At 39.7% G+C, this 20,690-nt stretch overlaps 3 protein-coding genes across 4 annotated transcripts; 2 read left to right on the forward strand and 1 right to left on the reverse strand.

Annotated features, from left to right (window-relative positions):
- Nucleotides 1-249: 249 nt before the first annotated feature.
- Nucleotides 250-5,869, forward strand: mto1 (mitochondrial tRNA translation optimization 1). The gene is made up of 13 exons (XM_069691644.1): nucleotides 250-324; nucleotides 1,339-1,541; nucleotides 1,731-1,930; nucleotides 2,029-2,146; nucleotides 2,421-2,719; nucleotides 2,836-2,948; nucleotides 3,028-3,218; nucleotides 3,407-3,537; nucleotides 4,353-4,557; nucleotides 4,730-4,901; nucleotides 5,011-5,120; nucleotides 5,326-5,480; nucleotides 5,603-5,869. The coding sequence occupies exons 2-13, from the start codon at nucleotides 1,352-1,354 to the stop codon at nucleotides 5,771-5,773; spliced, it is 2,055 nt and encodes a 684-aa protein (XP_069547745.1). The 5' UTR covers nucleotides 250-324; nucleotides 1,339-1,351; the 3' UTR covers nucleotides 5,774-5,869.
- Nucleotides 5,863-10,169, reverse strand: LOC138617008 (tectonic-3-like). 2 transcript variants are annotated; one of them, XM_069691649.1, is made up of 14 exons: nucleotides 9,679-10,169; nucleotides 9,384-9,498; nucleotides 9,204-9,301; nucleotides 8,984-9,096; nucleotides 8,747-8,855; nucleotides 8,344-8,456; nucleotides 8,205-8,243; nucleotides 7,682-7,756; nucleotides 7,462-7,581; nucleotides 7,275-7,373; nucleotides 7,080-7,180; nucleotides 6,779-6,929; nucleotides 6,377-6,511; nucleotides 5,863-6,266 (listed from the first exon to the last, which is right to left on the reverse strand). In XM_069691649.1, exons 1-14 carry the CDS (start codon nucleotides 9,989-9,991, stop codon nucleotides 6,021-6,023), a joined length of 1,827 nt encoding a protein of 608 aa, XP_069547750.1. In that variant the 5' UTR covers nucleotides 9,992-10,169; the 3' UTR covers nucleotides 5,863-6,020. The 2 variants fall into 2 exon arrangements, with proteins under 2 accessions (XP_069547750.1, XP_069547749.1); XM_069691648.1 differs by having other exon boundaries at nucleotides 8,984-9,099.
- A 4,437-nt stretch (nucleotides 10,170-14,606) lies between these two features.
- Nucleotides 14,607-20,675, forward strand: sult1st6 (sulfotransferase family 1, cytosolic sulfotransferase 6). The gene is made up of 7 exons (XM_069691665.1): nucleotides 14,607-15,469; nucleotides 16,409-16,537; nucleotides 17,992-18,089; nucleotides 18,291-18,417; nucleotides 18,788-18,882; nucleotides 19,471-19,651; nucleotides 20,323-20,675. Exons 1-7 carry the CDS (start codon nucleotides 15,283-15,285, stop codon nucleotides 20,433-20,435), a joined length of 930 nt encoding a protein of 309 aa, XP_069547766.1. The 5' UTR covers nucleotides 14,607-15,282; the 3' UTR covers nucleotides 20,436-20,675.
- Nucleotides 20,676-20,690: the final 15 nt, after the last annotated feature.

The raw sequence follows: 20,690 nt of genomic DNA on the forward strand, positions 1-20,690 counted from the left end.
CAGCTTGTTTGTTTACAAACTACCGCTCCACTATTTTCCTTTCTGCGTTGCTTGTTACTTGCTTTTATTTGTCGCACGTCTCTCTTAAATGTACGGGTGGCTTTTGAGGAGAGACATTAGTTTAGGCAAACCCGACTTTCACTGAGCGAAACAGGTTTGTCGGTGCGTCTGTACTCCGGGTATTACGGCTTTGAGCTGCAGACAAGCATGGCAGCTTCCGTGGAGAGCGTTTGTGTTACATAGCAGGAGTCCCGAGGATCTTTATCTTTCTGTGAATCCAGTAACCTGAAACTCAAACAACAAACTTCCTCTGCAAACGAACTTGTAAGTACCTTTTTAATACTTGAGGCAGTTAAAATGCAGCGGATTTAGACATCTCGCGTAATGCGAGACGGTGAAATACAGTTTCCATCTGATGAATAATAAAAGGAAGCAACTGTACATAAGCTGTCTTATATTTGAAACACCTGATCTTTATAGATCTGGTTAATCATCGCTCAGGAACAATGAGTAAAATACAGTGTGACCCAAAGCTATACAAGTGGATGATAACCAATCTTATTTATTATAATCACCCAACAAAAATGTCTTTGATCTCTGTCCTTAGTTCAGAACTGTGAATGTTATCAGTTCACATTCCTGTCGACTGAAGTGGATTTCAGTAGTTTTTATAGATAAAGAAATGAAGAACATGAAAATATAATTTGCGGGAAGTAATGCAGCTGTTTTGTACATGAAAGGGACAATTTAGAAATGAACTCACAAGATGCTTTTTTTTTTTAAATGTATTACATCAAAATTCCCATTTCTGGCACAAACCTACATTTCTGATACTGCAAGAAATCAACATGCCTCCTAACCCCTCATATTCAGTTTGTAAAGGAGGTTTCCAGTTAAAATTGAAAGTAGAGTTAACCCTTAAGACATTAACCAGGTTGTTTTTTTTTCACTTTTTAGACCTACAGAAAACATTTTTTCACACTATTACTCTATGTAATAATTAAACTGAACTTCATTGAAGTGCCTCTTTAAATTTTTAAGTTCTTCATATGTGGCCGTTAAGTCTTGGAGCAACGTGGGAACATACATCTCTTGACATTACTTGGCCACTTTAATGGGGTACATTATCAGTAGTAGGCTATATAAAATGCAAAATTAATTTAAAAAAAAAATGTTTACTGTTACAGACCAGGAACCATTTTAGTAGGTACTGATACTGATAATGGAAGAGTTTTATTATTCTATTGTGGTGTCAAACTGTACATAACTAGTTCATTCTTTATTTTTCCAGCAAATAAATATTTGTATACAAACCTCTGACCACTTTTATTTCGACAGGTGTGCATCTCACATGTTGACAAAGAAGCTCCCCCGCCTGCAGAGTTTCCTGTTGCCGGTCTCCAGACATGTCGGTCATCTTGCCAGACAGCAGTACGATGTCATCGTGGTGGGCGGGGGTCACGCAGGGACCGAGGCGGCGGCAGCAGCAGCCAGAGTGGGAGCTGAAACACTGCTGGTCACGCAGAAAATACACACAGTTGGTGAGTTAAAGAGCTTTGTTAAAGGGACACGTCACTCAAACCAAACAAGATATTTTCTTCTTAGTGTATTCCATCTATTCTGATAGTTTTGTGCTTTTCTTTTTTAGACGAGGTTTGGAGATATTGACGTGAACAATGTGACCGAGAGGTTTTAGCACTGATTCGGCTTCTCTTTTAACATTCTCCCAGGCGCACTGTCCTGTAACCCGTCCCTGGGAGGAGTAGGGAAGGGCCATCTTGTGAAGGAAATAGATGCTCTGGATGGGCTGTGTGGTCGAGCCGGGGACTGGGCCGGGATTCATTTCTCCATCCTGAATCGCAGAAAAGGGCCCGCTGTGTGGGGTCCAAGAGCCCAGCTGGACCGTCAGCGCTACCGAGAATTCATTCAGGTACCACATACAGTACACACATGCAACAAAGGTTCGGGTATGGAGGAGTTTTTGTCTGTGATTAAATTAAAAGGGCTGTTGGTTGTTTTTTCGTTCAGTCTGAGCTGCTGTCCACTCCGAGGCTGACGGTGTTGGAGGGCTCGGTGGAGGAGCTGCTGGTAACAGAACCAAACCCAGAAGAGCCTGGTCGCCACAGAGTTACTGGGATACATTTGGGTAGGCAGCGAGTGACAACTATCTGTAAAAGTTTAGGGCTTAAGTGAAATTTTACACCCAACCAGTGCTTTTAAATCATGAGTAGTGTGTCTTTTTTTTGTTTATATTGTCATCAGGAAATGTTATTTCTGTTTGACCATTTTTGTCAGTTTTGTATTCAAATCCAGGTGTGATTTGTCAAATAAATGAACTTCAAGAATTTTCACATTGATAATTACAGAAAAAGTAGTTTGTAAATCTGTTTACGATGCTTTCGCACTTCTTTTAACACCAGCAAATGACAGCCACCCGATCTCAGCCAGCTCGGTGGTTCTTACTACCGGTACCTTCTTGTCTGGCTCCCTCTTCATGGGCCAAACCACGTCCCCCGGGGGTCGGATCGGAGATGCTCCATCGAGTGCCGGGATGTCCCACACGCTGAGGGAGAGGCTGGGGCTGAGGATCGGTAGGCTGAGGACTGGTACCCCTCCCAGGATTGTGAAGGATTCAGTAGACCTTTCCTTGGCTCAGCTTCACCCACCTGACAGTCATCCGATGCCGTTCAGCTTCCTCAATGCACACACACGCTGCAAGGTAAAGTTTATATGAAGTACTTAAAAAAATTAAAATTAAAATTAAAAAAAAATTCTAACCAGTCTCCTTTTCAGTGAATGAACGCTTTATTTCTTTTAAAACTAAACACTTTTCAGCCTGAAGAGCAGCTGCCTTGCTACCTGATCTATACCACTCCTGGTGTAGAGAAAGTGGTGAGGGAGAGTCTTCATCTCAACTGTCACATAGAGGAAGACACCAAAGGACCCAGGTACACACACATACATGCATATATTACATAAGATGCTAGACTTTGTAGTCAGTGTTCTAAAACTCACTGTCACTCACAGATACTGTCCCTCCATTGAGTCGCGAGTGCTTCGCTTTCCAGGCCGGAAGCACCAGGTGTGGCTGGAGCCTGAGGGCGTGACCTCCGACCTTTTGTACCCACAGGGTCTCTCCATGACCATGCCACCTGACGTGCAGCTCCGCCTCATCAGAGAAATCCCCGCCCTGCACAGAGCTGAGATCCACACACCGGGTACACTGCCCGGATCCTGTTTAATAAGCATTAGAAAAAGTGAACTACAGTACATCTAAAATCAAAGAATAAAAAGCACTTACAGTTCAATCAGTCAGAGAAGTACAGTGTATTGAAAGTCCCTGCCTCTCTCCAGGTAATAGATCTGATATTCAGATGTCTCTTTTTTTTTTTTTCTGGGTTTCCAGGTTATGGTGTGCAGTACGACTTCGTATGTCCCACTCAGCTGAGCCCTGCATTGCAGGTGAAAAGTACTCAAGGTCTGTTTCTGGCCGGTCAGATCAATGGAACAACGGGGTACGAGGAGGCTGCTGCACAGGTAGGCACTTTAAAAAAAAAAAAAAATCTCTGCTTGTGCCATTATTGTGGGTCATAAAACACCATCTATAAAGCCCTTCCCAACTCTGTCACATAGATATTCACACACAGCTGCAAGCACAGACCATCTCACTTTACAACATAGCTCTAATTCGCTGCCAGTTTCTACGATTTGTTCAGCAGTACAGTTATGTCTGGTGTTGTGTTCACTGACCGCTATTTCCTAAGGTTGGAGAAACAATCGACCAATTAGAGCTTCGACAGGATTAACAATATTATGGGGACACAGTTTATGTTACTGTAAGAATGAAGTGAAACGAAAGGCCGGTTCAGAGTGTTATCAGGATCAACAGGTGATATTTTCTGCACTGCTTATTGTCTTTCTTCCAGTATTTGTGCTTCTGCCTCACGTAATGTGCTCCTCAAGTAAAGTGTCACAATAGTCACAGTTATTTTATTCTAACCCTGCACTGTAACTGGACAAATTATAAATACAGCATTTATAATTATAGACTTTACCACCTTGTCATAAAAACGTAAGGTGCACAGAGAGACTGTATTTTCAAAGAATTAAGGGAATAAAAAGCTTGTCGTCTTATGGGTATAACTGTGAGCTGAACCTTTTATGTGCGGAAGGCAGGACTCTTCTTTCTCCTGCCAAACGTTTGGGATCTAGTTTGTGTACTAATTAGGAACCCTGGTCCATTAGTGTGAGAGAACATGGCAGCACCACAGTGGTACCACATCTTTTCTTATGTGTGAACTACACGCATCTTCACAGAACACATTGAAACTATTGGTAAAACTCTTTTTCAGGGCTTGTGGGCGGGGGCGAACGCAGCCCGCTGGGCACTCTTCATGCCTGCGGTGGCATTGTCTCGAACGGAGAGCTATATTGGAGTTCTCATCGACGACCTGGTGAGCCGAGGCGTTACAGAGCCGTACCGCATGTTCACCAGCCGGGCGGAGTTTCGAACCTCTCTCAGGCCGGACAACGCTGACCTCCGCCTCACTCTGAAAGGTAAGTATGAAATACAAAATGATTTCCACTACTGATCTATTGACTGACGGTAAATCCATCTATTGCGGTCATTTTAATTGACACACATCAGAATATAGGACTCACCTCTGGATTCGTAATGGGTCTTCCTTCTTTGAGTGTTTCTCCTCTCATGACCTCCTTCCTCTGTCAGGGTTTAAGGAGGTGGGATGTGTGTCTTCCTTGCGTTACCAGGAGGCTGTAAGAGTGAGAAACAGTCTCCAGGATGCACTTGCAGCTCTTCAGGCTCTCGTTCTGTCCACAGCCATCTGGAGAAAAAAGCTGCCCGGCATCAGTTTAAGTGAGACCAAGAACACCAGCCTGACGTGAGCATTAAATATATCGGATCACAAGTGTAGAGTACCACGTCTGGACGGTCAGGATGCAGTTAAAGGGAGATTTCTGATTAATGTTTGGTCCTAACTTCTTTTTCAGTGGCATGGATCTGCTACAGTACAAAGACGTGTCCTTTGAAATGATGGCATCCGTCTTCCCAGAGTGCCTTTCAAAATACATGGAGTTCTCAGGAAGACTCAAGATCGAGGGTAAAACTGGCATTTTGAGACAAAAGGGAATAGAAACCTTGGCATTTGGAGCTGTAGGAATTAAAACGTGAAAAACGGACATAAATGTAGTACTCAACACAGTTATTCTTCGGCACTGCTTCCAAATGTTAATTTTAGTATTCAAACTACCATAAAATAGTTCATTATGTCTCAATAAAAAAAAATTCTCCTGTCTGTCTCGTAGCTGTGTACAAGCCTCACTGTGACCTAAACAAGAAAGAGATTGAGAGAATTCAGAGGGAGGAGAACATGTCTCTGCCACCAGACATCGACTATTTATCTCTGGTGTCACTGTCTCGAGAAGTCAGAGAGATTCTGGACCGAGTTCGACCGAGCACAGTGAGTCTGCACGTTCAGAGTACAGTGTATTTACTCAACATGTCTGTCTGTCTGAAAACAGTGTTGATTTTGTCGAGTTGAATCTAATCAATATGCAATAAATCCTCTGCTCCATCACCCAGCTGGGTGCTGCTACTCGTCTGGAAGGTGTAACTCCTGCTGCAGTAGTCAATCTCTTCAACTACGTGCGCTTCACGGGGAGGAAGGAGAGAAAAACGCACAGAAAACAAGTGGACCAAAAGGAGGAGATAGAAGAGGAGCTGTGTGCGAGAAATGCATCTTTACCTCAGTGATCCAATGACTCATAAACTGTCCTGTAAAAATGTATCTATTTATGTAAAGTAAAGCAAAACAATAAAAGATATTTTGTCACTATATTTGTTTCACTCTGCAATTAAAATGGATGAGTTTTTATTGAAAACAAGTTAAAACAAAAATTAAAATAAAACATCAATACATTCATTTCAGATCATTCGTACAAAACCTTTCTTCATATTAAGAAGCTTCAAGTCCCACACTGCTCCGCTGTTACCTATCCGGCTACGTAGTGAAGAATTCTAATCCTGTTAGTAACGTGACTGTGAACAGCATTAAACTCCATGTGACCTTCTCAGTGTGACTGCGGTTAATAACCACGTGGCCATCCAGCTCAGCGGCGCCTCTCGTGAAGAAGCCGAACGGAAACTTCCAGTGAGGCTGAGGTGAACCCCTGGGGGGTTCTGGGTAAACTGTAGTGTCAGCGAATGTGACTTTGGTGGTCAGAGCGACAGGGGACGACATTGGACACTGAAAAAAAAAAGGCAGGAGGAGAGAATGTGGACACTTGTGGTGATAAAACAATAAGAGGAAAAGTCTAAAGTTGTGTTCAGAATCAGAGAGCATGTGTACAAATGTACCTTAAACTTTTGACAGTGGAAAAGGTATTTGGCCCCCAGGATGTAGTTCTGGGGGAGGTCAATGAGACCCTGGCGAGCCCACAGCACTTGGATGGAGAGAGAGTGTGGAAGGACGCAGCCTGACTCACATGTTTCCTGATAGTGAGAAGAAAATAAATGCATGAATGGTCGGCACAGCGTGCAGACTTAAATTCATCAATTTGAATACAATCACATCTATAACAGCCAACATAGTCTGGGTTTTACTGAAGAGCAGAAAACAGTTGTAATAACCACTTTTATTTAAGTATAAGGGTCTTCAAGTGCTGTTGTACACATGCACACTGCAGTCATTGTGTTAAAAATAACTCACAAATGATTGAACTTTCTTTATCAAATACTTTAGATTCCTATTTCTGCTACCTGCAGGCTGACTGGACACCCCTGGGTGATGACTCTCGTCCAGTTCGGTTGGGAGCCTGAGTTCATGGCGATTATGTCGGGAGTATCCTGAGTATCCTGCAAGATCCTATAAATCTGTGAACGCAGGTCTGAACAGTTTCTGGCTGGGGAACTATGCAGCACATGGAGAGAAAAAGAAGTGAAAGAGGATTGTGTGAGAGGGAATATAACTCATGTTCATCTAGGACTGATTTTCAACACTTTGCACCACTCCTCCTCATGTAAGATAGTTAAAACTAGAAACAAAATAGCGCAGGCTCACCTGAATGTGCAGCCAGTGACGGTGTTGTGTGCGAAGAGGATGGGTGCTCCGCTGAGGTCGGAGGAGCACTCCCCGCCTTGTGACACCCCCTGTGATGTCAGCTGACTCGCAGTCAAGGGACTACGACGCATAAAAGATTTCCAGATTAAATATAACATCCTAAGAAAGAGTGCACACACTTGTTGGTGAGGATACAGGCTTCACTTCTCCTTTAGCGCGACCAATGACAGGAAATCCCGCTGTCAGTCCGACTGCAGGGATTGGTCCTCCTGGTATGGGGCTCGGTGTGGCCAGCTGAAGGAAACGGATGACATTCATCTTAACGTTTGCATTCATAGGAAATGTAGTGTTTGGGACAAAATCTTTGGCTTTAACAATCTACCTGGAAATGTACAGAGTGTGTCTGCAGCAACATCTGATTCGGATCCACATCTGCCAAGACCACATTAACTGTTGCATATGTGAGTTCACCTCTGCCTGTGTAACCAATAACAAACTCAACCTGCAGGAGAGTCAGGAAATACTGAGTTGAGTTTCATGTTTCATTAAATACTGCGTGTGATTTAAGATTTAAGACACATGCTGAATGTGAGGTCATTCACCTTTTCTACTGCATTAATACAGGAGTTGTTTTGTTGGCTTGGTGCAGGCCAGTCAAACAGCGGAGTAACTGGGACCTGAAACCAGAGTTAGTGAAGTATTATACGTTGTAAGACACAAGGCATGTCATTGGATATCTATCTTTAAATGCACATGATTTACCTCTACTTCTTTTTAAAATCTACAATCAGAAAATTAGTAATAATAAACAAGAGGCCAAACTGACAACATTTAACAAATACATTTATTTATTATGCTGCAGAAATATTTGTTTTTGTACAAATACATTATAAGAGATGTTATTTCCTTCTAAGACCTTTAAGCAGGCTTTATAAGCACTTATGTACCATGACATGTAGGAGTAACCCCAAATATTAGTGTCAGCAGTTGATTTGTAGGGTGATTGTTAAACTCAGCTGGTACAGATGCAAATGACGTGCAAAATGACGTGCAAAATGACGTGCAAAATGAGAAGTGTTTCTAACTGTGTCGTGAACGGGGCTGCCTTTACAATCACTGACTTACCAGAAAATCTGATACTGGTACTATCTCAGCAACTGGAATCTGCAACAACAACAAAAAGTCAACGTTAGCCAACCTGCTGTGAGATTCTAATCAGTAATTATTTACTTAAAAGGATTTCATGTACGTGGGATTGCTTGACCTTAATCAGACTCAGGTCGGAGAAGTAGGAGCGGGCGTTGAGATTTGGATCTGTGGTGCATAACTGAGGAGTCACCGTACGGGTACAAGAAAGAGACACTGACCTCAAGAACTCTACAAGCAGAGGAATACAGAAGGAACTTTAAAAAGACTTATATTGGTTAATAAGACATACAGGAACAATGCAGCGTTTATACATATAAACACATTAGTCTTTACGTACTGCCTGTTTATGCAGACAATATATATTTAAGAAATATATAAGAAAAGTTTATATTCTGACAGGAGCAAGTTCCTAAAACAAAACTATACCCGGATGGCAGGTCTGCAGTTGAAAGAGTTTGCGGAACATTTGTTACACTCTGACAGTCTGGAGTTTGACGTTTTATGTGGTGTAAACTTACTTGCAGGGTTGCGGTTGATACAAAAAGCAGCAGCAGCCCCTGGAGACGGCTGACGAAGGAGACCCCGCACAGAGGAGTTGGACAAATATGTCTGGATGACATCATCGACCTACAAAAAAATTAGTTTTGAGTGAATTTCCTGTATTAAAAATACACTCCCCTATCTCAAAGTTCATTATTTATTTTGTAATTAATTTAGATACAACACTGTGAGCAGACATTTTTAAGCACTTTTACCCTGTAAAAATCTCTGCTGTGGGTGATGCTTGTGTGTCCTGGTGGTGAGAATTGGTACGAGTCCCCTAAAGCTGGATACTGAGTTTGAGCTGGGAGAGACTGGGGCTCATTGTCTGCTGGGAGGTTAAACATGCACAGTTTTAACAGTAGTAGTATTGATCTCAATAATACTAGTTTTTTTTTTTTTAAATTTAAATATATTCTTATTATATCTATCTACCTTCAGGTCGAACACAGAACAAGGAGTCAGTCACAGTGACAAGAGATGAATCCACGTTGGCTCTGAACATTAACCATTTCTCAATGCAAACTCCTGATCTGTAAAATGAAAAGGTTCAAGCTCTTTTCAATGCTTGAAACGTGCCGTTAATGTTCTTTAGCCGAAAACTAGAAGACTTACATGACTCTCTGTGGACATCCGCTGAAGATTGTACTCGAGTTAACAACACCGCAATCAACTGTGTCACAACAGCAGCCAATGTCACAAAAGTCAGGGGTTAAATCACAAAGACAACCTGTAAACAACAGAAGAGACTCACGTTAGTCCAGACTAGATTCAATGGACTCGTTATGAGGACAGTGGCCACACTGTCTGATTTTAAATCTTACTTTATATTAGTGATGGTTATTTTAAATAGTCTCAGACTGCTGCAGAATGGAGACAAATACGGACATCGAGCTGAAGTGTGAGTTACCCTGTTGAGTGACCTCAGGCTTGACGGTGGTTGCAGCCTCAGTGGCCACGGCGGGCACCTCGGACACAGGCGTCGTGGTTACCGTGGTTACCGTGGTTACCATGGAGTCCAGAGTGGGCTGTAGAGTGTCCTCCTCAGTGAGACTGACACCTGTCCCTCGTGCCGTCGTCCCGCCTGGAGCTGGGGTGGCTGAGCTAAAAGGCTCCCCATTTGTTGGGGCGGAAGACACCCCCGATTCTGTGACCGCGAGATCCAGACGTCCGCACAAGATGATAAATATCTGAAGGGAACGACACCACCGGCGGGAATTCATTTCGTTGACCGGTACATGTTGTGCTGAACAGAGAGGTCGAGTTAATTAGCTAGCTAAATAATTAACCTAATAAAATAATAACAAATAATAATCTGTTTTTTTTTGTGTTTTTTTTTATCACTTAAGCAACTCAGAAACGTTTACCGAAGAGGAATTTAGCGACATGCTAATCAACAATACAACGTCCGAAGAGCAAGCTTCTGGTTACTAAGGAAGTTGTCATCAAGACTTCCGTTTCTAAGATAGTACTACCGTAAAATATGGAAAAGACAAGTAAAACTGTTTTTTGTTTTTTTCAACCTACTAAATTAATTACAATCAAACAGCAACGATCCACCCAGAAAGGTAAATATTACAGTTTGAGCAGAAGAACAGCTACAGAAGTGAATCGAACAATCAAAGAAAACAAGACAAAACGAAGGAAAATTAAATTGATTAGATAGATAATTTAACATTCATTTCCATACTAGGCTACTTGAAGACTTTTGAACACAAGCTTATAACTTCCTCATCAAATCTCGGTGAACTTTTAAATTTTATTGCATTATAATAAGTAGGGAAGGAAAATAATTTTGTAAAACATTTAAACAATTCCAATACCATAATGTATTTTTTTCCATTTATACTCAATGTTTCCGTGTTTGTAATTTGTAACAGTTGTAACACAGATATTGACCCACTAATACACTTTCTCTCAACAAAAGTAGCCTACTTCTTTTTCCCCTGATAGGATAACTTGCGGGACTCCTGCAATGTAAAATCTTAAACACTCAGTGACAGAAACCTGACCAACCGATTGAGATGCATCGGTATCATCAGTAAGACAGCTGGCAGTTGCATACACGAGTTCACCTCTGCCTGTGTCTCATCTGACAAACTCCAAACAGAAGAGCTGACTTTTATGCGTCATCATCTTCTTCTCTGCTCCTGTACAGGAGTTGTTTGGTTGGCCTGGTGCCAGCCAGTGAGACAGTGGAGTAACTGGGATCTAAAATTAAGAGTGAATTTGATCTAACCTGAAGTAATATGGAGGCGAACCCCCATCCTCATCTTCAGAGGTGGTCACATCATCCTCCCTATCAGGTGTGTATTTTTTCTGTAAGGCCCATAAAAACACAGTTCTAATTTTATCAGGCCAAAATAGCTCAACCAAATGCAGCATAATGGCTGACTGGTGGTAGATCAGTGTGTCTATTACTCTCTCTGTATAAAGTAATGCAGTTTAACATCATTAAGGACGAGCAACAACCCTGTGTGACCTGTTTACAACCTCACCGGTCCCGGCCTTATAAAAAGAAGTCTGTTTCGATCCTTTCAAAATGTACATATCTATTTACCCGGATGTATGTGTTCGGTCTTGTTTTTAAAAAACAGATTTAAGTTATCAAGTTTCACAATATAATGTCAACAACAAGTACCTCTCATCATATTACCTGTTCTCTGTACTGTTGTGTAAATGCTGCCTTTATCTTTTTCCTCCTGATTATGTGTGAAACCGGTCTTGATATGCAAAGCCAAATACAACTCGGAGAGCTATTAATACTGTATGCATTTTAGTCTGAGCCGGAGGCCCTGGGAGAGCTACATTCACAAGTTCATGTGGGGTGGGTGTAGGTAGATGTTAGAAAAATTACTCAGAGGCTTGGTTCAAAATCAAACATATCAGACATGTATTCTTGCAAGATGAAGCAAATACATCCACCCTCAAAGAGAGGTGTCCAGCAGTGCTTCCAGATCTCCTTCGTAGGGCAGCTTTTATACAGTGTGACAAACAGTTGACAGTCACTCCCATTCCCTTTGTATCTGCTTTCGTATGGTAATACTGAGTTGATTGTAGGTCATAACATAAGGACACAGGGGAGTCGTCAATTAGATGTGAAAAGTAAAACAAAAAGGAATCACTTGCAAATAAGAGAAAACTGAAGACTTTTTGGAGCCACAATGCAAATAAGAGCGAGAAAACAAGAAGAGACTTTCCAGAGCCACAATGTAAACAAAAGGAAGAGACAAATATATATTTTTTTTCCCATCAGTAGATTAAATTACATTTGACCTCAAATCCAAGTAAACATATTTGTGCAAAGCTTCTAACAAGCTGAGAAATTCCCACCAAAGAAAAATAGCTGGTACTGTATTACTCCATTAGCCTCTGGTTTTTTGTTTTGTTTGTTTGTTGTTGTTTTTTTTAAAGTTTTGGGGGATTTAAACTAATAATGATGCTATGGATAAATAATGATAAGTTGATTTAATCACCTTACTGTTTTTCTTCATGAAATACTTCATGTGACTCAGTGGTTATAACAAGAGTAGCAGCCCCCTCCAAGGCTGTACATTGCATGCAATGCCAGTCAGAAGTGAACAAAATGTTCTTTCACATCTGCACCAGACATTTGCATTTGTATTCATCAGTTTTACTACCAACCATTTATACAGGGAGCCCCACTTCAATCAGGGTGCTGCTGCTTTTTACTAATTTGGACAACTGATCCTGCATTTAATAAACTGCAAAAAGGGACATTTTGGATTTATTGAAAATAGAGCACAAAATCTGCCTTTATATTTTGACTCGCAAACTTTAAAGAAAAATATATTTATCTCTTCAAGTTACTGAAAAATGATTTTAAATTTTTGTAGGTTTTCGGAGGGATTGTACAAATATTTAAAGTGATTGAAGATAATGATAATACTTTTTTTTTAAGAGAATAAAGCTGGTAAACATCCTCTGACACATTAAAACCAAATGCAAACATAATCTAAACTAAGCCTATTGCTAATATTTCAATTCTCGAGTCTAACTCAAGACTTTCTTAGACTTGACAAAGCTCCCCCGGAGCCAGAGGAAACATGAGATCATACAACTGTTTTCACAGGCTTTGTTGAACTGAAGAATAAGTAAACTGGCCTCTGTGTGAACAGTAAAGGAAATACCCCTTCATTAGTGAGCAAACATAAATGAATTAAACGTGCCATTACCCCTGCTACTGTCAATAAAAACACTTTTACTACCAGTGTGACTAAAGAGAAATCACCACAAGCAGGTTAAAAACCAGTTGTGAAAAATCTAGTGGTCACAGCTTTGACCTCATTACAGCATGTTTCATTTACAGTTTTGTCACATATTTTATGTAATAATCACTGTCAATATGTGGACACTGTTCATTTCCTTTTAATTTTATTTTGGCCACATTGAAAACTATGATGGCTGAGCAGAAAAGCAGCATTGAACATTTTACAGTTGAGGTTTACGAAGATCTACAGCTGATGTGGTTGTCAGAGGTTTACTGTACACAGGATGAACCGTGTGTTCGAGGTGGATTACTGTACCTGAGTCTGAGCAGATTATACATCAATGACTGAAAAAATAAAGAGCATAGCCCTGATCTCAACTTTATTCCCTATTACTCTGTGTTTTAATCTTTAATGCTTCCATACTGTTGTTTTATTAATGAATCTCATTTGACTGCTGTTTCCTTTCCAGAAATACATACCTACTCTGGTGGAGTAGCCAAGAGAAACAGCTGTGGTCGTATCGGAGATCTTCCAGATGTGAACGTGTGGAACGGTACAGATTAAACCTTATCTTAATGAGGTGCTCATCCTACCAAGCTGACTTTCATACCTAGGTTAAGAGCTTTGAATTCTGCATCAAGAGCACTTGTCAATGTTCGCCTGCTTTGGTGACCATGAAAAAAGAATACAAGAAAGCAATGATATTACAAAATAGACTGTTGAAAAAAAAAAGAACATTTTCATGTAAAAATTTCAAATATGAAATAACAGGAAGCCTGTTATGAAAATAAGAATGAGGGAAAAAATATTTTATTGTTTTAATATTTTTTTTTAAATAGTTTATTAAATCATTACTTCAAAACTAATGGAGAAAAAAAAGAAGAAGCATGAATTCAGTAAAGAAAAGTGTTTGTTTCTTGATTTTTATTTTAGTCTTATCCTCTGTAATATCAGGCCTGATTACCACTACAGCATTTTACAAAACCTTCAGCATATTGACACACTGTGGACCATCTTCAAATCTAATCTAAAGTAAATGCTGTTAATTTACTTCAATTTAACTCAACTAAAATTCAACTACTATTGTTAACATTGCTTTAAAAACTGCCATGAACACGGTTGCGGACTCCGCCCTTTGTCAGATGTTTCAGGCAACTGCCAAGCTCAGCTTATTTTCAATGACAATATTGTTTCTATGGGTGGCTGGATTTTCGTGTGGAAATCCTGGAATGTAAAGTGTAAACAGCTGTTTCTGGCTGAAAAGACAGTGCTCTGAGCACACATGAATACACATCCAGCTTCCTATGCAGCTTCATGTCTGTATACAAAATGTTTCTTCTTTAGTTTATACAAACTAAAATGAGAATAACAGATCTCCATGAAGCTCTTTTACTGCTAATGCTGTGCATTTTATTGACTTTAAACAGTCATGGGTACAAGGGTGTGTTTCCGTTGGAGAGTATCAACACACAAGTATTGTTCTCTTTGATAAATGAGAAAGAAAAAAAGTGAAAAAACCGTGTGAAACAATAAGGATTTCAGATATCAGACTAATATTCAATCTATCTCTCATGCACTCTTTGTGAGGAACTATAGTTCACCTCTCTGTGGGTCGTAGGGCTCTTTTAAATCCCTCCCTCATCCTCAAATTACAGGGAAAGCCGTGGAGATAGTATTGTGAGCAAAAGTGGAATTCATACGTAACTGGGAAAGTTACATAAGGGCACTTTAGTGTAGGTCTGCTGGTGCAAGTTTCAGTGATCGCAGACAGTTAGGAACCTGGTACAAGCACTCACAGCCAGCTTACAAAGATAGAAAGAGGGAGAGAAGAAACACATTTTAAAGTGACTGAAGCACTTAGACTTCGGCTGGGACTTCAGAAAGGATTGTTTTTGGGAGAGTCTACGGAGGGATTCTTGCTTTTGGATTCGGATGGTGGAGAAGACTTTTGCTGGAAACCACGAGATATCAGGAAGGAAAGACACCAAAAACATCCTGGTTTGCAGATAACTACACAAGGAAGAGAAAATGACAGAGTGACGAGGATGTATACACAGTGACTGTGGGCCTGACAGTCAGACAGGAAGAAATTGGCAGACAGTTGAAATACATGGTGTTCAAAAACAAATCAGCACTTAATGATTGACAAAGTCAGGTGAAAGAGGAGCTGCTGAAGACAGGACCTCAGGAAAAACCACTGCGCAGGCCTTGCTCTGACCATTTTATAGCATTTGAGCCTCTGCTTCTTAATTTCCTCGAGAAAACCTTCAGTAGTGTCAGTCATGTCTGAGGAGGGAGACTTGTCCTACAGCGAGGCCATTCAGAAAGCCAGCACCTCCATCAGTCGCTTCCCTCTCATCCCGGTCAGAGGAATTCCTCTCATGTGCTACATCGCTGACAACTGGGACTCCGTCTGGGCTTTTCGTCCCGACCCGTCAGACCTCCTCATCGCCACCTACCCAAAAGCAGGTAATCCGACCGTCGCTTCAGAAAGCAGCTTTGGCCATACACAGTAAATCACCGTAATTAGTTTTAGACAGGAATTATCTTTGTATTTTATGTATTGTTATTGAAAAGCTGTTAGTGTTCACACAGTTTGCATCTATAGTGGAAGGTAACTATTTGCATTTTACTTTAGCACTTTACTACACTAATTTATTTGGTTAGTTTACATATAAAGCATGATATAAAACATGATATTCTTATGACACGTTATATGTTGTTATGGATTACATTATTATCCCCTCTTAGGCAAACTACAGAGGTGATTACTGGCATATTATGCAACAGTAATTGTAATCTTTGTACTCCATTATAACGTATGATAGTATAGCACTCGTGATGGACATTCTTTTTGATTATGAGTACCTTTAGTTTCATACTTTTAAGGCACATTTCATCTTTTATCTCCATTGCATGCAGGCCTTTACCTTGTGAAGTATTTTCTCAGTGTGGTATTGCTACTTTTACTTTACTTTAGATCCTGATTAATACAGTGGTAAAGCAAGTATAGCAGGATGTGTTATGTTGTTAAACTGACAAAATAAACAGGAAATAAAGGAGAAATATGAAGAAAAAAAACAGTGACTTTAGACTGATCCTGTTTGATGAAGTGCGAGGGTTATGATTTGGAACTGATGGGCCTGTCCCAGAAAAACAACAAAGGAAGACCAAATTTCCTTCCCCAATGTTGTAATAACATTTTCTTTGCTGCTGTGATGTCCAAAAGATGACAAGTTACTGTGGCACCATCAAAGTGGTCAATGTTAACAAAGGAAAAATGGATATATAATTGTCACAGAGTGGAAAAGATGTCTTTGTAGGAGTTCTTCTCAGCTTGGTGAGATTCATCCCACTAAAAGTATCTTATTCATTTAGTTCAGTGTCTGTGTCTTTTGGGGACATTAGGGACCACATGGACCCAGGAGATAGTGGACCTGCTTCTTCACAATGGAGATGCTGAGGCATGTAAACGAGCCCCCACGCCCGTGCGCAGTCCCTTCCTAGAGATCCACTCCCCACCCCCCATCCCCTCAGGTGTGTATCTATATGTCAACGGGTTTGCATGTTGTTTACCAATTGTCGGCCCATTTCTTGTCGCTTTCTGTCCAAAACATCAACATATTTTTTTTTTTGCTAAAAACTTACGGTATTTTTTGCCACTCAAACCAAATGCATTTTCCAGCTACATTGGACTGCAGCATGTCAGCACTTACAAATCCAATTCCTAGAGGAATGTTTTCATAACAGCTAATTTCCTTTGTCGTAATCAGGGTTAATGAGCTATTAACCCATAAACATTTCCCTCAGCGCCAAAATGCCCAAAGCGCCGGAGTGATAAGCTCAAACATGTGTAAGACCGGGTTTCTGCTGGCTTTCCCTGTCTTTCTGAGAGTAGATAGTCACTTTGTTTTTCTGCAGTTAGTATCGGTCTGTAAGACCTATTTTTATTATTTAAGGAAATGCAATTATCTGCATTCTCATTGAATTAGGTGAGGATTAATACCACAGTAACATATGTGGGCTAAATATGTTGCTACTTGCCAGTTAGCTTGATTTAGCTTAGTTCATTTTAGTCTGGTTTAGTTTAGTTTAGTTTAGTTTAGTTTAGTTTTTAGTTTAGTTTAGTTTAGTTTAGTTTAGTTTAGTTTAGCTTTGCGTCAGGAAGACTAAAAACAGGGTAAAGCATCTGGATCAGTTCAAAGGAAACAAAATTTGACAAACATCATCTCTAAAGCTCAATCATTTATTTTGTTTTGTTTTATTTGTACAAAAAGTGTCAAATTAACAAGGTACAATTTATATATTGTGTGCCTGATACAGCGGCATGGATACAACCACAGTGAGCTTCAGAGGTGTTGCCAGGAGGAAAGAACAATGTAGCTGCTTCCACTATTTCCAGTCTTTATGCAACACTAACTGACTGTGGCATCATGTTTAATGAACAGATACAAGAGTGGTCACAACCTTCATATAAGAACTAAGACGGCAAATAAGCACATTTTCCAAAATGTCTTTGTAGTCCTTTATCTCAGTTTGTGAACGATCATAAACCAAAACACTGAGCTTAATGGGGCTAAAAAGCTCCGTATATCTGGAGAGCGGGAAAGTGGGTTCATTCTTTTTAAATGTGATACTATGATTTACTTCGCACATGCGTGCAAATAAAAGATAATCTTTGTTTATTAGCCAACATGAGGATAAATATTCTTGGGTCATTGCTAACAACTTTGCAACAGCAAACCCACCGTGCACCAAAAGGTTGAAAGGTATTTTATTTACCAACACTCGTTTTTCCTTGTCTGGACACTTGTTCTAAAGTTTAAAAGTAAAATTCACACCTCAAGTTTTTACCAGACTCTTAAGAAGTTAGATGTTGTCTTAATCTTGTAAGATCAAAATTAATTTTAAGCCAATTGAATGTTTTAAAGCAGATGTAGGATATGGTCTTTTAACTCTTTCATATCCATTTCTCTTAATCCATGTCTCAGGTCTTGATCTTCTCGAGAAAATGGATCCCCCAAGAGTTATCAAGACACATCTTCCTTTTCAGTTGGTGCCTCATGGATTTTGGGAAAACAAATGCAAGGTGAGACTCGATATGATTTAACTGGTTGCAAAAATCCTGCTGTCTATTTTATTACTTCACACGGTACAGTGAACACACGCTAGTGGGTTTTAAAGTTCATGTTACCATGCACATAAATGGTGTAAGAGATTAACAGTTTATTAAATTTATTAAATGACCTTGTAAATTCCTTTGTTTTGTGCCTTCTGATCATGTGTCAAGGCGATCTACGTGGCACGCAATGCTAAAGACAACCTGGTGAGCTACTACTACTTTGACCTCATGAATCAGACCCAGCCTGAACCGGGGCCTTTTGAGGGCTACATCCCCAAGTTCATGCGAGGAGAGTGTAAGTAGATTAAAATACATTCCTCTGTGTTTTCTTAACAGGTCTAACTGCGTCACAAACATCTCTTTACCTACTTTAGTTGCCTGGAGGTTTTTGTGAACTTATATAAAATTTAGATATGTAGTGGATGGTAACTTTTGGAATCTATCACGTGCATTTAGCTGAGAAATGTAATGCTTCAGTGGCTGTGATTAGATTAGCAGCACCCTGCACTGCTGAAACTTAATTAAAGTCCACAATAAAAGAAAAACAAGTGCCACGCTGGAGGAGGAGCCAAAATGATTTTTCACAACCCAAAAGTTATTAATTTAAAGTTCATCCATAAACTTAAATAGCATGTGAATGATTGAATCCTGCTCTGTTTCTGCAGTGTCATGGGGCTCCTGGTATGATCATGTGAAAGGTTACTGGGAGGAGAGAGAGAAGAAGAACATCCTCTACCTCTTCTACGAGGACATGAAAGAGGTAGTAACAGATGAGCATTACCAAATCATTTTGAACATACATATTCAAAAAACTAATATTGTTCAAAATTAAGGCAAAATATTTTGAACTTGTCCTATTTCCCCAAATGCAATAACAATGAACAAAATAATAAATGTTATAATAACTCAAATGAATTTCTGTGATACTTGCACATTTTGTAAGGCTCATATTGAATGATGAGAACATTTTCATCAGCGTTTTAGAACAATCTTCCCTCATGGCTGTGCTTGAAAAACAAATCACTTCTTTCCAACAAGCAACAAGCCAGACAAAAACAATTTGATTCTGCTTGGAAAATGTTATTAAGGCGGATTTAGATATGAAATATTTCCCCCTCTTTTTGAAGTATTTAAAAACTGGACCACCTTTTCAAAATCCTGAAGACATTAGTAAAAAAAAAAATTAAAGGTACTTGTCTAACTTTTATAAAACTCAATAGTTTCTTTGTTTGCATTATGTTTTTTTGATCTTATAATATTTCACTTGTTGTTCAAGCTGAACTGTTGTGTTCAATTAACAAAAAAACAAAAAACAAAGGTACTCCAACTATCACATTTGTTCCCCCAGAATCCTCGGCGTGAAGTGGAGCGCATCATGAGGTACCTGGACCTGTCGGTCTCAGATGAGGTCATCAACCGAATTGTGGAGCTCACATCCTTTAAGAACATGAAGGATAACCCAATGGCCAACTATTCCTGCATCCCAGCGCCTGTGTTTGATCAGTCCATCTCTCCCTTTATGAGAAAAGGTACATCAGCCAGATTCAGTTTTAAGACATTAATAAGTAAAAATATGCAGTCGAAATAACGAGGGCCCAGTTTTCAAAGTTAGTAGTGCAGTGGGTAAATAAAAAAATCATAATGGACAAAATATGATAATAGAAAGCAGTTAAATCAAACTCTCTGTCAATGGTAATATGTTTCTTAAAGACAAAACTCACTCCTCTGGTGTTGTAACATTGTGTTTACTAATGCACTTCAATAAAATACAATGGCGCCCCCTAGAGGTTCCTGCATTTCTTGCCTTTGCTTCCATTTTTTTATGGCCTGAGAGAATTTCAAACTCAATGTAACTAAACTGTTGTTCTGTAACTAATTAGTGTATTGGCAGAAAATGAATCAATAACTATTTACATAATTGCCTCATCTTTTAAATAATTTTTCAAGTCAAAATCATGCAAATTTGCTTCTCAAATGTGAAGACTTGCTCAGTGTTTTTCCATCTTGTAGGATTGATATTTGACCTTTTTTATAGTTTTTGACTAATTTCTATTCAAACCAAGACATTTCAAGATGTCAGCTTATGTAACTAGGGACAGACATTTCCAGATTTCTGTCATGGCATAAACCAACCAATTATTCTATTAACAGAGAGTTTTACTAATGTTATTGTATTCTCCTGTATTTTCTTCATATACAGGTGAAGTAGGTGATTGGACAAACCATTTCACACCCGAGCAATCAAAGGTGTTTGATGAAGATTATGAAAAGCAAATGAAAGAGGTCAACATACCATTCAGGACCCTCATCTAACGGATTTTGGACTTTCCAACTTTTCCGTTCTGCAAACCAAAGACCGATTAACTAATACTGTGCCACACCCAAACAGCTGAAACACGAGCTACAAAACCAAAAGGACGGATGAATAAAATAATGTTGTTTCACGCACTTTTCATGTCTGGATGTTAAACACTGTGATCACTGCACCTCATGATGTGTCTTTACAGAGGATGTCATCCAAATTTATGTGTAAAGGATCAATAAAAATGTGCTCCACAGTACAAGTGC

This window comes from Brachyistius frenatus, unplaced genomic scaffold (assembly GCF_029030835.1).
Source record: "Brachyistius frenatus isolate BFR_SWC_R1_liver_20210118 unplaced genomic scaffold, ASM2903083v1 Contig_11, whole genome shotgun sequence".
In the NCBI taxonomy this organism is placed as follows: Eukaryota; Metazoa; Chordata; class Actinopteri; family Embiotocidae; genus Brachyistius; species Brachyistius frenatus.

What these genes read in the sequence shown, in the direction of transcription:
- LOC138617008 (XM_069691648.1), bottom strand. Translation starts at nt 9,991, where the DNA reads ATGAATTCCCGCCGGTGGTGTCGTTCCCTTCAGATATTTATCATCTTG. An exon ending in GTTCTGTGTTCGACCTGAAG is followed by an intron (nt 9,100 to 9,203) that starts GTAGATAGATAT and finishes TTAACCTCCCAG; the next exon opens with CAGACAATGAGCCCCAGTCT. An exon ending in TACCAGTATCAGATTTTCTG is followed by an intron (nt 7,757 to 8,204) that starts GTAAGTCAGTGA and finishes CTCTGGTTTCAG; the next exon opens with GTCCCAGTTACTCCGCTGTT.
- sult1st6 (XM_069691665.1), top strand. Translation starts at nt 15,283, where the DNA reads ATGTCTGAGGAGGGAGACTTGTCCTACAGCGAGGCCATTCAGAAAGCC. An exon ending in CGCCACCTACCCAAAAGCAG is followed by an intron (nt 15,470 to 16,408) that starts GTAATCCGACCG and finishes TGGGGACATTAG; the next exon opens with GGACCACATGGACCCAGGAG. An exon ending in CCCACCCCCCATCCCCTCAG is followed by an intron (nt 16,538 to 17,991) that starts GTGTGTATCTAT and finishes TCCATGTCTCAG; the next exon opens with GTCTTGATCTTCTCGAGAAA.
- mto1 (XM_069691644.1), top strand. Translation starts at nt 1,352, where the DNA reads ATGTTGACAAAGAAGCTCCCCCGCCTGCAGAGTTTCCTGTTGCCGGTC. An exon ending in GAAGACACCAAAGGACCCAG is followed by an intron (nt 2,949 to 3,027) that starts GTACACACACAT and finishes TGTCACTCACAG; the next exon opens with ATACTGTCCCTCCATTGAGT. An exon ending in AGGAAGACTCAAGATCGAGG is followed by an intron (nt 5,121 to 5,325) that starts GTAAAACTGGCA and finishes TCTGTCTCGTAG; the next exon opens with CTGTGTACAAGCCTCACTGT.